A 16,453-nucleotide genomic window follows, 5' to 3' on the forward strand; every position below is an offset into this window, starting at 1 on the left:
TCACATCCCTCCATCTCTCTGGATCGCTTTAACCTCCACCAACCCACAGCTCCTCAAGATATCTGCTGGCTTCTAACTCTGGCCTCTTAAGTATTGCAAGATTCAATGACACACGCAATGGTGAGCATTCCTTCAGCTCCTGCTTGTAAAATGTTGAAACTTGTACCCTCATTTCTCTCTCCACCTGCCTCTCATCTTTTAATACCTTCCTTAAAACCGACGTCTTCCATCTGAATCATTTTGTGACTGGTGTCAAATTTCGTTTGCTGATGCAGCTGTGAAACAATTTGGGACACCTTACTGTTTTAAAGGCATGACATATATGCAAGATGATGTTGTTGTTATAAGCCTTTTTAAGTTATATTCATGAGTCAACCATCTGAATTTTGTTTTAGAAAGAGTTGACCTTTGCTGAAAATAGAGGGATGTTGTTTAAGTTTCTCTTGTTTGGCACTCATCTGGACAGAATTGCAAGAATTTCAAATTTGAAAGGGAACAACAATTTGTACTATGTGTGAAAAAGGTTTTGATTAGTTGTCAGTTCACTTCTGATTGATCTGGGCACTGCCATGGAAGAATGTTTTTATACACACATAACCTGTGTGTGTTGTACGGATGTGTATATATAATTGGTGAATCCAATTCTAAGTGCAACATATTGCCCATCATCTGAGAGACAGGAGAAAAACAGTGGCAGAGACTGATAGTGAATACACAAGCACACATTGGGTGTGATGGTACAGTAACACATGAATCAATTGGCCTTTTGTGTGCACGAAACAGGATCAGTCTGCCTGATGTAGGAATGTCACAAGCAGGTTCTGGGAGATATGCATGGCTGGGCTGGTCTCCAAGCTTGTCCAAATTAAACAAGTGTTAAATATTGTCCACACAGACAGAAGCACGGTAGAGCTGAACTGAACTGCAATCTTCTCCTTGCCAGGTACCAGGGGCCCATGAGATCTGATGACGCAGTTACCAGGTGGCTGTTAACCTCATATGCTGCACCTGAAGTTACCGTGGGTTGGTTTTTGGCTTTTTCATTCTGAACAGATGGCATCACATCTGTCACCTTTTCCTGGATGCTCACACACTGAAAACACAGACTTTCTGCTGATTATTGATTTAATCCTCCCAACCTGCATGTATGACGTGCAAAGCAACTGTCCTTTAGCACACAGTTCCCAGTGCCAGCCATGTGAAGGTGCCAGCTAATGGGTGGCAGCTCGGAAGTAAAGTGTCTGCCAAAAAAAAGTACCTGAACAACTTGTCATATGACTGAGCTGAGTCTGCAGACCGAGCTTTCCTGTTATGGACCACACCAAAACCCCTCAGAAGATGGACTAGACCCAAACCTTTTCTGATTTTGAAGCTAAATGTAAGGTGTTGTGTTCGAGATGCAATTTGTTTGTTCAGACTACTTCTGATTTATCTTCTCATTTAAAGCAAAATACACTTTATTCATCTCCTATCATTAAAACACAACAAAAGAATAAAGGAATTGGAATAACTTACAAAATAAAAACTGAAAGAACTACAGAAGTTAAAAGTCAGAGACAAACATAGAAATTGCTGTAAAAGCTCAGCAGGTCTGACAGCATCTATTAAGAGAAAACACAGTTCACGTTTCGGGTTGAGTGAGCCTTCCCTTCAGTTCTGAGGCAGGATCACTCGACCCAAAATGTTAACTCTGAAATCTCTCCACAAATGTTGCCAGACTGGCTGAGCTTTTCCAGCAATTTCTATTTTTGTCATTGGAATAACTTAACTCTATTGGAAAACTTAACACAATAATAGATACAGTAACAATTACCTTGTCCAATATTGCAACATCCCACAAACACACCCTTGGCAAAATCCAAATTCAGAACGTAGATTGTCTCATACACAACTCTATTAACAGACAGAGAACCTCTAGAATTTGGCTGTAACCGAGAGAAGGTAAAAATGCCTTTAATTTCTTCCAGATTCCAACAACAACTGCTGAAAGCTAAAACTAAAATCCCTGGTTCTGTGGATGGGAACCTGACCCCACCCTTTCAGGCCACTTCTATTGTTCCAACTGATTAAAAAAAATCCATGGCTTCACAAGTTTATCTTCTCATAGACTACCTGGTGCCTGCCGCCCAATCTCAGTCTAAAAGGAATCAAGACAAAACACACCTCTTCAAGCCACAACATTGCCAAACTGCCACAATCCAAGGAAGCATTCTCATGTGGAGGTGCTGGTTTCTGGTGACCAGGTTAATGACTTAATGCGACTGCTTGAATGCAAATACCAGACCATCTCTGAGCCAAAATGTTTCCCTTGCACTTTGTTGTCAGGGGAATAAACTTCCAACCTCAACTCAAATGGAGGAAAGTGCTCTCAACTCTACAAAGCATTTAGCCAATTTCTACCCACTTATGGGTGCTCATCCGCTTCTGACAATGGAGACTTACAACAGAGATAATGGGAACTGCAGATGCTGGAGAATCCAAGATAACAAAGTGTGAAGCTGGATGAACACAGCAGGCCAAGCAGCATCTCAGGAGCACAAAAGCTTACGTTTCGGGCCTAGACCCTTCATCAGAGAGGGGGATGGGGAGAAGGAACTGGAATAAATAAAGAGGGGGAGGCGGACTGAAGATGGAGAGAAAAGAAGATAGGTGGAGAGGAGAGTATAGGTGGGGAGGTAGGGAGGGGATAGGTCAGTCCAGGGAAGACGGACAGGTCAAGGAGGTGGGATGAGGTTAGTAGGTAGGAGATGGAGGCGCGGCTTGAGGTGGGACAAAGGGATGGGTGAGAGGAAGAACAGGTTAGGGAGGCAGAGACAGGCTGGACTGGTTTTGGGATGCAGTAGGGGGAGGGGAAGAGCTGGGCTGGTTGTGTGATGCAGTGGGGGGAGGGGACGAACTGGGCTGGTTTTGGAGATAATGGGAACTGCAGATGCTGGAGATTCCGAGATAATAAAATGTGAGGCTGGATGAACACAGCAGGCCAAGCAGGACTGACCTATCCCCTCCCTACCTCCCCACCTACACCCTCTCCACCTATCTTCTTTACTCTCCATCTTCGGTCCGCCTCCCCCTCTCTCCCTATTTATTCCAGTTCCCTCCCCCCATCCCCCTCTCTGATGAAGGGTCTAGGCCCGAAACGTCAGCTTTTGTGCTCCTGAGATGCTGCTTGGCCTGCTGTGTTCATCCAGCCTCACATTTTATTATCTGGGCTGGTTTTGGGATGCGGTAGACTTACAACAGGTTGTTTCATTCATCCAGCAGAAAGATGTCAGTGTTTAATCCTAAATTAGATGTCCAGCAAGCCCTTTTCAGACTGGACGCAGATAAATCTGTCAGCAGATAATCGCTTTAGTACCAGCAAAATGGACATTGCAACGCTTAGGCCAATACCTATCTCGTAATACAACTCACTCTTTGCCTTAGCAAAAAATGCTAACATCATTTGTTTTTAACCTGCTGTTCTGCAGCATGAGAGTAGCCAGGGTTGGGCTGGAAATCTGCAAAGAATGTGTAACTTCCTTCCTTGAACAGAAAGCAGCAGCTCGAACTCAGTGACGGAATTGCACGGGGGCATTTGGTGAATCTATATACTAATTCTGCCCTTGCTCACTGAGCTTGCTGCACACGCACTCGTCCTGCAGGGCAAAGTGCTGTCTGTTTGCGGGCTTGGAATGTGCTGGCTGGGACAGCCCATTTTGTTCCTGAGGTAGAGAAACATCAACGCGAGAGAGATAAAGAAACGCACCCTTGTGGTCAGGCATTCTTTGGGAGAAGCCTCGTGTGCCCCGGAATGTAATCACGGAGAGAAAGCCTTTACTACTTTCAGACAGCAACTTCGAACACACATCCCGCTGTAATCTGGATGAGTTTTTACCCCGCAGCCAAGTCCCAGGGACTCTCGAATTCCTCTCCAGTGACTTTATTTGAGTCTATTGTGTTTTTTTGCACTGTCCAGTTATGTGCAGCCTTGGCTCAAGGCGACGTTGCTGGCATGCGATTGGTTCAGGATCTGGCAAGAGTTCAGCAGCCCGAAGAACTCAAGCCGTCAATGCAGGAGCTGCAGTCCCACTGCAGCATTGAAGGCTCTCTGTGTCTGTGTGTGTGTGACTCTGTGAGAGCCTCTTTCAGCATCACGGGCATCTCTGCGACCACTGACAAAAAATTCAGAATGGGAGGGTCTCAGTCCCAGCACCAGCTCAAGGGAGGGGTGAGACCTTTAAAAGAGAAGGCCAGCATGTAAGTCACCCATCATCTAACCATCTTTCAGTTTCAATGCGGGAGTAACTAGTTACCAATTCGATTTTAGTCTATCTCTTTCTTTTTAAGTGTCATTTGCTCAGCCACTGCATACAGGCTTGAGTGGCTAATTCCGTTTTAAATGCAAGTGTATCATATGTGGTGTTCATCTAATGTATGTTCTGGTCAATGTGTTTTTTTCTTGTACCATCCCTTATTTTGAGAATTTATCCATGTTGCAAAGATCTGAGAACAGGGTGAGCTGTGAGTGGTATCAGTGGGAACCAGCAAATCAAGGTCAGCTTGTCTGTTCAAAAAGATTCTATCATTGTCTCGCTTCTGTTTTCATTTCTTTTCTAAAAATTATTCATGAGCCACTAGGCCTAGTCTGTTTGACATTCATTTCATTACAGGGAGGAAGTGCCCCAGTTTCCCCATCCATTCACTGAAGGAATTCTATTTTGGAAAGATGAGAATTCTGATCCAGACCCATGTTGGCTGGTCTTGATTGACTGATCCAGCTTGTGGTGCACTGCAATGTCATGAGTTTCAGTCACACTCTTGTTTACAAGAAGAAACTGCTCATGTGCCTTTACAGACACCTCTTCCAAGTTCAACTGCACCCAGCTGGGTTATATCAGTGTTCATAATTGATAATAAACTTCAAGCACTAGCATAGAAAATGTAAATCCACAACAGACTTGCTGCAGTGTTACTGCTGTTCCTTTAACCCTTTTATCTCCTCTTGTTAACTCTTGCTTTGAGAAGTACATTTTGACTGAGCTTTTACCCTGCGGAGTGGAGAATATTGAGGGATCTTTGTGGTCATGTGGCCTGCCAGGGATATTAACCTCAGGGGGAAAGAACCGGGTGACCAGATCCAATCAACAGCCGGAGCTTTTCACAAGGCCTCAAAATCACCTGACCCAGTCTGCTCCCAAGTCCATGGCAATCCCACAGTTTTGATGGAAAATGAACACTCTGGATGGAGGTAAACCTATCCCAGCATCCATAACAAGAGTGGCAGCTCTCTATTAATGTTATGCACCTCCTCTCTCAGCGTTCTTATTTGCTTTGTCAGTTTCCAAGTGAAGTGCCTGCTATTCGACAAAGGGAGTGAATTTGCAAAGAGATGTATGTCATGACTGTCGTAGATGCTCTGTTCATAAAATTACTTTGAAAATGGTCGGTTGAACAGTCAGTGTGCACTTTGCCCTTTGTCAGGCATGGTGGCTGTGTGGGGAACTGAAGAACAAGGTAATATCTCAGGGGAAAATGAATCCAACTGTTTGCTTTCAGGACAATGTGCAAGATGCAATCCAAACATGTTTTCACCTGCACCGCAACTTGTGCAACAGCAGCTCTGCTCATTGTACAGTTCCAGGCTCCATCAAGTGAGCTTAGCCCTAAAACGAGCAAGTGTTGATCTATCTTGTCTGTATTGATGGGCTGGATGACTCATTGATTATTTACATAGTGGGAAAGGGACGGGATGAAGGTGTTTCAATCAGGGAGGATGGAGACTGTTGTGTATGTCTCTTGGTCAGTATTTTGATCAGAGACAAGCTCAGGATATCATGACTATGTCACAGCATGTGGCCTGAGGGTATAAAGGTCTTGACTCCGTTTTAACTTGGGCCACTTGAAGCTTGACACGCTGATTAACTCTTTGTAACTGAATGGCTGAAGGTTAGCCCAGACATGGAAGTCACCTGTTAATGTAATATTTGTTTCGTTTTGTGAGTTGGATTAATATATGTTGGAGTTTTCATATTATGTTCCTGCATCTCAATTTTAATGTAATGAGAAGTGATGCTATCTAACATTGCTGCATCGAGATACCCTGGAAAACATGAGTCAGCAAAAAACTTGGCAGGTGGAATACAATGCGGGAAAATGTGAGGATACGTCCCTTGGTAGGAAGAACAGAAGAGCTGAATGTTATTTAAATGGATAAAGACTGCAGAAGGATTTTGGATTCCTTATGGATACAACTTCAGCAGGTAACAGTGAAGGACAATATTCGTTGTCATTTCAAAGGGAATGATGTATAAATATGGGGAAGTCTTTGCTAAAACTAGACAAGGGTCTCAGGACACCACATTTCAGAATACTGTGAACAGCTTTGATCCCTTTATTTAAGAAAAAATATACTGGCATTCAGGTAGTCCAGAGAAGGTTCACCAGGCTGATCCCAGGTATGGACGGACTGATGTATGAGGCCAGGTTGAATAGGTTGGGCTTGTACTCATTGGAGTTTAGAAGAATGAGAGACAGCTAATGAAACCTTCAAAAAGATTCTTGGGGGCTTGACAGAATTGATGTGTAACAGTTGTTTCTCTGCACGGGGAAGTGGAGGACCAGAGGACACCATCTCGGATTAAGGGGGTCATCTATTTTAGAGAATGAGGAGGAATTTTTTTCTCTCGGAGGCTAGTGAATCTGTGGAATTTGGTACCGCAGAGGTCTTGTTGAGGCTGGGTCATTAAGTCTATTCAAGGCTGAGATAGGTTTTTAATCAGTAAGGGAATCGAGAGTTTTGGGGAAATGGTAAGAAAGTGGATTTGAAATTTGTTATAACAAGGTGTAGAGCTGGATGAACACAGCAGGCCAAGCAGCATCAGAGGAGCAGGAAGGCTGACGTTTCGGGTCGAGACCCTTCTTCAGTGTATTGGCAGACAAGGGGGTGAGACACAAGCAGTCATTTGGAACTCAATCCACCGTTCCTCAGCTGTGCTGTTTGGGACCCCCAAGACTCTGGTCTATGTCACAAAGCAAATACAACATCGACCCTTCCTACAGTTGGATCTTGTCATCCAGCCGCTCTACATTTGGGCATGTTGTTTCTCAGCTTCCCAAACTGTGCTGAAACACAATGTACTCACAAAGGCATTCCAATGTCTTCATGGTCTGTTGCATGTGACCTCAGTTGTATTCTGCGCTGGGTGTGATGTTTTTGCTGTGGAAGAGATGCCAGGAAATCATTGAGGCACAAAAGGGTATGGGAGGGAGGAAAGGAAGGGCTGTAGGTGGGGGAAAGGCACAAACAGGGGTGGGGCTATCAAATGTTAGACGGTGGTGCACATAGAGAAGTTTGCAATGTGGGGGAGTGTAGTGAAAGGCTACTAGAGGGTAGGTAAGGGAGCTAAAATAACTCCACAGAGGCTGGTGTCCTGTCACCAAACATCCCTTTATTTACGTGCGCATCGTACATGGACTCTGACCAGCCTGCCCAGAGCCAGTCCCTAGAGTGAGGAGAATCCCTGACACTCTTGTTTATATCTATTAGCCAGGGGTCCCTGATTAGCCCAGGTTAGCAATCCCAATCAGGGAACTCACAGTCAGTGAGATCCACGTACAGGAGCAGAGTGGCGTTTACTACAGGGAGCGGCTACCTGAGTAATTAGTTTATCTGCTTGGCTGAATGAAGTAGTTCTACTTGAATATGTGATGATGTGATCAACCCTAGGAAGGACAGGTGGGACTGAGGAGGATTTACAGTGTCAGAGGCCAGCACTTTCAGCTGGTCCACTGAGCAATATTGTTGGAGTTTCTCTCATCTTGAATATCCAAAGTTTTTGGGCAGACAAAGTGGGAAATGGTTGTAGGTTGAGGTTACTCGGATCCTAAGAGGGAAGAGGTTGCAACGATTCCTGAGCCAAAACAGTATTTACTTTCACCCTCACATCTCCTTCGGTGTCCTACACAACTGCTTCCCAGGATCTCTACACCACCCCCAGCAGCAGTCTGATCGCTACCACAGAGAATGGGTGCTGGATCTCTCTCTCTCTTTCTCTTTCACTGACCAGTGAGAAATGGAGGAGCAATTCACAAGTAACAGTTAAAAAGAGTGAGAGACAGAAAATTATTCATTCTATTATTGGAAAAGTTAGTGTTGGTTGTTGGTGGTGGGAGTAGGGGTGGAGCAGGGGGGTTTGGTTATAAGAAGTACAGTGACACTGATGGGTTTTCCATTTACAATGTGTCCTTTTGTACCAAGAGACAGAGGAAGAGTGAAATAACATCCACTTCCCACAGCCTGCAGCCAGCACTGAAGATGATTGGAAATATGACAGTCTGATCTCAGTGGGACAAAATTCCTCAGTTACTTTCCCAACAGTGGGAGCCTCATTGACAGCATTTAGATGAACTGTCCCGAACAAGACGCTTCCCAGGCGAGGTCATGGTTCACAAACATTGAATCACAGACAATAAACTGGCTGGAGCTGCTGTCACTGAGATAAGCATGCTTGCAATAAATTGTCATCGGCTGGAACAAAAAATTGGGGGAATGCAGGGATCTCAGAGCTGGGGTGTGAGGGGTGAGTCCATGGCAGGGGGATTTGAAATTAAGAACAAGAAATTTACAACTGGTCTGGGTAAGATGCTTTTTTGGAGGGTGGAATGACCTCTACCTGTGCTGCAGGGATTGTGTGATCATATGATCAGACCAGAAATTGCCAACTTTGACTCCTGGTCTGCATAGACCCTAACTGACAATCTTCCAGCTTCAGCATCCTCAGGTTTGAGAGGGCTAAGCCACCGTCCCTTGGTCCTTGCTGCTGTAAACATGCCTGTGGATGCTGACTGACAGTGGAATCAGGCTGCCCTGTGGACTCTGCTTGCAATAAGCTCTCCTGTCGAACTCACTCTACAGCCTGAAGTGTAAAGTTTGGAGTGGGGAGGGCTTGCAAAACTTTGGGGAGGTTCTTGTTGGACGATAGCCCTCCAATGGGAGATGAAACCTTCAGTGAAGAACAGGGCAGGGGAACAGAAGGGGTAAAGGGGGATGGAAAGACTTCCATGAGGGGTAGCTGTAAGGTATTGGTAACGTTACAGGGCTCACAGTCTGCTAGCCATACCAATGCCCCAAATCTTACCATGCTGAAACTTCAATTCAAATTTATTAAAAGTCTGGAACTGAAAACTTGCCTCAGCCATGACAACTATGGAAATATCATTGATTGTTGCACGCGGTTCATTAATGCCCTTCTGCTGTCCTTTCTCGGTCTGACCTTCATGTGACTTCAGACCCACAGCCACGCAGCTGACTCTGTCTGCCCTCTGAAATGGCTGAGTGCACCACTCAGTTGAAAGACAGCAAGGGACCGACAACCAATACCAACCCACCCAGCAGCAGTCAGATACCCAGGAAAGAACAGAGAGAGAGAGAGAGAGAGAGAGAGAAAAGATTATTCGCCAGCAATGAATGAATTCTGCAACAGGAATGCCGCTGTCTGGAAATCTCAGGGGTATATCTGCTCTTTCTGGCTGACAAGCTTTGGAGATTGTGTGCTGGCTAAATCTGGTTGTAAAGGAACCATTCCAATTTGTGCAGGCCTGACCCTGATTGGTCCCTGTCCCATAATCTGTGAAGTATTAGGAAATATCTGGTAGCATTTATACAGATCAATTGACTGACAGTCCCAGTGAGGAGTTCATGCTGCGTTGCCCTGATAACAGTGAGTGTTGAAGTTTCTGTTGCATGAATAGCCTGCATTGACTGCAGCACTGTGCTGTCACTCTTTTTTTTCTCCACTAGTTTAATTATAGAACAATGAGTGGTGTCATTGTGTGAGTGAGTTTCAGGAGAGTCTATCTTTTCCTTGATAATAAAGTGTGGAGCTGGATGAACACAGCAGGCCAAGCAGCATCTAGGAGCACAAAAGCTGACGTTTCGGGCCGAGACCCTTCTTCAGAGGATTCATCTTGGATTCTCCAGCGTCTGCAGTTCCCATTATCTCTGATACTATCTTTTCCTTGTTCTTCCATTGAATATTAGCGTTGCAGTCAGGACAACCATTTGCTGCCTATCAGTAACTGCCTTTGTACTGAATGGCTTGCCAGGCCAGTTCAAACAGCAGTTAAGAATTCAACAAAAGGACTCTTGTGGAACAGCGGTAGTGTCCCTGTCTTTGAGTCAGGAGAACTCAAATCCCACATGCTTCGGAGGTGTGTTATAACATCTCTGAATAGGTTGATTAGGCATTATATACAAAGAGAGTCAACCATATTTCTGTGAATAAAGCCAACATAACACAGGTGTTAGAGATCTGAAAAAAACACGCAACAAGTGTGGGAGAAACTCAGCCATTCGAACAGTATCTGTGGGGAAAGGGAAACAGAGCAAATGTTTCAAGCCCAGTTCCAATCTTCCCTGAAACATTCAAGTGCCTGTGGATCTGGACTGATGTGGGGACAGTAGATAGCCTTCCCTGAATGACATCGGAGAACGAGATGTGTTTTGTTGACAACTGTGTCTACTTTTAATGGGCATCGTTACTGAGATGAGCTTTCAATCCCAGAAATGGAAATGAATTAAATTTAAATTCCACCAGCTGTGATCACATCTCCAGGACTGCATGCAGGTTACATTCACTCGAAGGCATATTTAAGGATGGCTCATGAGAGGTACAGAGGTTATGTAACTAATGGTCCTGATTGGCAGCAATTGATTCGCCCAGGCTAACATTTCCCCAAATCTTTATCTGTCCAAATGTTGTTCTCTCTCTATGGGCTCCATCTCCTCCTATCTTTTACTGCTGCCCCATCCCGCCAAGTCTATCTTCGGCAGATACAGCAACCTTTTCTGAGCTACGCTCAATTCTGAAGAAGGGCCATGGGAGCCAAAATGTAAAATCTGCTTTCTGTCTACAGATGCAGCCAGACCTGCTGAGTTTTCCCAGCAGTTTCTGTTTGTGTTTCTGATTTCCAGCATCCCCAGTTGTTTTCTTTAAGCGAGAAGACATGTGTTGTCTGCAGGATGAGACTGTACCAGAGTCTGTTTTCTACCCTGCGAGGGCCCATTGATCCACCTCCCCCAGCCCCATCCTCAAGTGGCTGCACTCTATATCAGAATGGGCAGAATTTCATCTTAGCTCACAGATTAACCCTTTCATGTTCACTACAATGTGCATAAGGAGTCTCTAGTTATGATGAACAGCAATCAAATGGTGCCAGAATTGATATTGTAACAAGTGGTTGGAGGGAATGACATTGGCTTGAAGGACTCTAAGTGTCAGGCAAGGGATGTGAGGAGGAGAAAGGTACCAGTTTGTCTTGGTCAAGAGGACAGTGCTCCAACTCTCTTCGAGCAAGTGATAGAATCGTGGAATGGGGGAGAGTGTCCCATTGTCAGGAGAAGATCCTGCTCAGGTGGACATTAAAGATCATAGAGGGTCCTGGTTTTTCTGTAAGCTTAAATGCTGTGCCAGCCAGCTCGATCAGATCAGCTGTGTGGAGATTTATTACCTACCAGTCTCTCTGAATGGGTCATTGACCTTACTGCCATCTGCAAAATGCCAACAACAGCAGCATCTCTCACACTCACCAGCAGGAACCAATTTTCATCCTGCTCCGGGTGTTTTGGGATGTGTTTGAGAGACGTGACAAGCACTATATAAATGCACCATCATTAGTTTGCTGGTCCATATTAGAAATGAGAATCATTCACTGGAGGATGGGGAGGCGCATGCTGACAGGTGGAATCCTCCCTTCTGGGGTAGCAGTTCAGTGAATTGTGCAGCCGCGGCAGTTGGGGGGTGGCAGTGTGGTCAGCAGGTCAGCACAGCCCCATCATTACCCCTCATGGTTGAAGTCCAGCTCCTGTTGCAGATTTGGGATGTGGACTGTAGACTGCAGCACAACACGCACAAAGCCACAAGAAAGATTTGCTGCATGCCATTCCCACAAGTAGACGTTGCTCAATCACACAGGACCTGATTGCAAAGGGAAACTTAATTCTGCCAAGTTGGTCTCTTGATGATCAGGTATGATAGGGCATTGCATGTGAAGGGCTTTCTGTGCTGGCCATCTGGATTCTTCCAGCTTCTTGCTTTGCTTCCTCCTTCTGGGAACAGTCGGACAAGCTGCCTAAAGTCTGCAGCGCATTAACAAGCCATTTGGTCCACAAAATTTGACTGAGCCTTCATGTTACAGGAATCAGGAACAAAAGGATGATGACTTCAGCTTGTACGAGGGGGCATAGCTACAAATTGAGGGGTGATAGATTTCAGACAGATGTCAGAGGCAGGTTCTTTACTCAGAGAGTGGTAAGGGCGTGGAACGCCCTGCCTGCCAATGTAGTTAACTCAGCCACATTAGGGGCATTTAAACAGTCCTTGGCTAAGCATATGGATAATGATGGGATAGTGTAGGGGGATGGGCTTAGACTAGTTCACAGGTCGGCGCAACATCGAGGGCCAAAGGGCCTGCTCTGTGCTGTATTGTTCTATGTTCTACATAAGAGTGGGCCACTTGGTCCTCCAAGCCTGCTCTGCCATTCAATAAGACCGTGACTAGTGTGATTTTAACCTCAACTCTCCATTCCTGCTCACCTCCATTAATCCTTGACCCTCTTGGTCATCAAGAATCTGTCCAACACTGCCTTAAAAACGTTTAAAGATTGGACAATGTTCCTGCTTCTCTGATGCTGCCTGGCCTGCTATGTTCCTTCAGCTCCCCACCTTGTTATCTCAGACTCCAGCATCGGCCATTCCTACTCTCGCTCGGTGTGATTGTCTATCCTTTCTCTCTCATGTGCTTACCTGGCTTTCACCATGTGCGATGAAGTAACCTGCCCTTGTCTTTGTGCAGTCACTAATAACTCAATGACCATCCACTGGCATCAGGTTGGTGGAGATTACTTCATAAATTGTGCCAGACCCGGAGCTCTGAAATTCGCAACAGATGAGAATTTATTCACTTGGTGTAGCTTGTAAGGTCTGTTTGTTTCAATACCTATGGGTATGGTTTGCCTTGAACTTTGCAAGAGAATATGTTGGAATAACTGAGTGAGCCACACATTATCTGAGGAGCACAGAAAATAGAGTAAACATTGAACTAGTGTGCATTCAAGTTGTTAACAGGTTGTGACTGAGTGCGGGGATTAACCTGATTCTGACAGAAGGTCGTTGGTGCTGACAGTAAACTGCACGTTTCTCTTCTCTGTCTCTTTTTCTTTCTCCCCTGAGTGTTTTCAGCATATCCTGCTTTTGTTTCAGATTTGAAGCATCCACAGCATTTTATCTCGATGATTAGTTTCCTGTGCTCAGGAAGTATTTCTGTCAGTGCTTTTGCAACAGTTTTCGCTGATTCACTCAGTTCCACCATTAACCGCAGCTATCGAGGTCATCTCATAAGCGAGGACCTCTTCTGAGGGAAAGGGAAAGAATGCTGTGATCCCAGCATCATTTATATGCGGTTCACCACCACCTTCTCCAGGGTAGTTAGGGATGTGCAATAAATGCTGGCCTTACCAATGATGACTATGTCCTGGTAACATAGGAACAGTAGTAGGCCGTTTAGCAGCTCGAACCTGTTCCACTATTCGGTGAGATTGTGTCTGATCTGTGACTTGTCTTCCTGCCTTTGGCCCATGTCCCCTAATAGCTTTGCTTAACGACTACCTTGGATTTAAAATGAACAACTGAGCTGGCATCCACCAATGTTTGTGGAGGAGAGTTCCGAACCTCTCCCACCATTTTTTGTTCTTTCTGACATCTGTGAACCAACTGAAATGAAGTCTGCCTTTCTTGTCGCTGAAGCGAGGGCATGTGACTGTGTTTTAACATGCCGCTTCCCTCCCTCAGCTGTCTCGGCTAGTGCCTGGAGAGGGGCCTGTGATGCTGAGACATTTCCTCTTCTTGTTGCAGGGAAACAGCGGCTCTCCACACACCGGCCCCCAGCGGACAGCGCAGCGCCGATCAGCAAGCCGCGTCTTTCGGTCACTGTAGAGGAGAGAAAGGCTCTCGGCCCACCTCGCTGTCCTGCACTAGCCTGGAACGTCATTGCACTGCCCTGTCGAGCTGCCTCTTTTCCTGTCCTTCGACTGCTGAAGAGATTTCCTCTTTAAGGTACACCGGCCACCAGGAAGCGTACAGGGGACCTATGCTTACGCTGTCTCTTTCACCCTCTCTGGCCCTTGCTGGTCAGTTCTCTTGTTTTTGGAAAGGTAACCACTGTTGCAATGTAGAAGAAGCTCACTGCAAGATCCCTCAAACAAGATCACATTTTCTGTGGAGGATGTGGCCAAGGGCTAAATGCTGCCCTTGGCCACTCGGGGGAGCTCCCACACACGGGACCATCTCACAGCTCAGGGATAGTGAGAACTGCACATGCTGGAGTCTCGGATAACACAGCGTGGAGCTGGAGAAACATTGCAGGCCAGGCAGCATCGGGGAACAGGAAAGCTGACGTTTCGGTTTGGGACCCTTCTTCAGGAACTTAAACTTTCCCGTTCCTCTGCTGCCTGGCCTGCTGTGTTCCTCCAGCCCCACACCTTGTTATCTCCATTTCACAGCTACCTGAGAGGGTGGGTGAGGTCTGCTGGTTTAACATCTGGCACCTTGTAACTGTATAGTGCTCTAGTGATAGCCTCAACTTAGCACCTCTGCAATCAGAATCGAAACCACAACCTTCAAACTCAGAGATTCAGACAAGACCCGAGGACATGTGAGCAGATTTGAGCTGGCTCATAACAGCAGATGACTGAGTCAACCTCACCCCTTCCTTCCCCTCAACCCCAACCCCACCTCCCCTTTCCCAAGCCCATCGTGAGTTGTTCAATCTCGGGTCCATTCAGACAAAGTAAGAAAAGAGGCTTGTCTGAATGACAAGTTGAGCCTTGCTGGGGTTGGGGTCAGATTCTACCATGCTGTCAGCTTTGTCATCAAGTTATTCATTATCACTGGGAGGCCAGTAAGCTTGTCGTTTGTGTTCAATGACAATGCACTTGTAGAACTGAGACCCCAATCAGGTGGGCCAGTGGGCCGAGGAGTGGCAGATGGTGAGGTCCTGGGGAGTGTTTCTGAACAAAGAGACCTTGGGGTGTAGGTTCACTGTTTCTTGAAGATGTAGTCACACTTAGACAGGGTGGTGAAGAAGGCATTTGGTAAATTTGCCTTTATTGGTCAGTGCATTGTGTATAGGATTATAGGGATATCAGGTTGCATCTGTACAGGACATTTCAGATTCTAAGGAAGGGTCGCCGGACCCGAAGCATTACCTCTGTTTTTTCTTTCACAGATGCTGCCAGACCTGCTGAGCCTCTCCAGCAATTTTGTTTTTGTACAGGACATTGGTTCGGCCACTTTTAGGATACTGTGTACCGTTTTAGCCTTCCTGCTATAGGAAGGATGTTGTGAAACTTGAACACGCTCAGAAAAGATTTACAAGGATGTTGCCAGGGTTTGGGTTTGAGGTACAGGGAGAGACCGAATAGGCTGGGATTATTTCCCCTGAAGCTTCAGAGGCTGAGGTTTATAGGTTTATAAAGGTTTAGAGGTCTATAAAATCATGAGGGACATGGATAAGATGAATAACCAAGGTCTTATTCCCAGGGTTGGAGACCCCAAAACCAGGAGGCATAGGTTTAAGGTGAGATTTAAAAGGGAACTAAGGGGCAGCTTATTCACACAGAGGGTGGTGCGTATATGGAATGAGCTGCCAGAGGAAGTGGTGGAGGCTGGTACTGTTACAACATTTAAAAGGCACGTGGATGGGTATATGAATAGGTGTTTAGAGGGATGCGGGTCAAATGCTAGCAAATGGGACTAGTTTAATTTAGGATAACTGGTCAGCATGGACAAGTTTTTGACTGAAGGGTCTGTTTCCTTGCTGTACAGCTCGATGACTCAATGACTCCAATGCAGCCATGTAACTTCCCATACAATTGAAACTGCTTAGACCTTCAGTGACTGCATCCCTTAGTCACCTGCCTGTTATCATAACTTATCCTGCTTCCCATCATCTCACCCCAACAGGCCTGTATTGGCTCAATTTTCAAGTTCTTATGCTTGTTTTCAAATTGCTCCGTGGCCTTGCCCCTCCCTCACTTTGTACCTTCCTCTGATCCCACAACTTTCAGAGATCTGTGTGCTCCTGTGGCATCGTCCCATGTCAGCCAGATTGGGTGATGACGGTAGATTTCCCTCTCTAAAGACCATAAGACCATAAGACATAGGAGTGGAAGTAAGGCCATTCGGTCCATCAAGTCCACTCCACCATTTAAATCATGGCTGATGGGCATTTCAGCTCCACTTCCCTGCACTCTCCCCGTAGCCCTTGATTCCTTCTGAGATCAAGAATTTGTCGATCGCTGCCTTGAACGTCCCGGCCTCCGCTGCACTCCGTGGCAATGAATTCCACAGGCCCACCACGCTCTGGCTGAAGGAATGTCGTCTCATTTCCGTTTTAAATTTACCGCATCTAATTTTAA

At 45.9% G+C, this 16,453-nt stretch overlaps 1 protein-coding gene across 3 annotated transcripts in view; it reads left to right on the forward strand.

Moving 5' to 3' along the window:
- Positions 1-3,631: 3,631 nt before the first annotated feature.
- The window catches only part of tacc1 (transforming, acidic coiled-coil containing protein 1), a 139,519-nt gene continuing 126,697 nt past the window's right edge, over positions 3,632-16,453 (forward strand). The window contains exon 1 of one of the 3 annotated variants that reach the window (XM_048522854.2): positions 3,632-4,236. In XM_048522854.2, coding sequence (XP_048378811.1) covers positions 3,863-4,236 — 374 coding nt within the window. In that variant the 5' untranslated portion in view covers positions 3,632-3,862. The remainder of the gene's footprint in view (positions 4,237-16,453) is intronic. The other 2 variants (XM_048522852.2, XM_048522853.2) reach the window with 2 other exon arrangements.

The sequence above is a fragment of the Stegostoma tigrinum genome, chromosome 40, assembly GCF_030684315.1.
Source record: "Stegostoma tigrinum isolate sSteTig4 chromosome 40, sSteTig4.hap1, whole genome shotgun sequence".
NCBI classification, from domain to species: domain Eukaryota; kingdom Metazoa; phylum Chordata; class Chondrichthyes; order Orectolobiformes; family Stegostomatidae; genus Stegostoma; species Stegostoma tigrinum.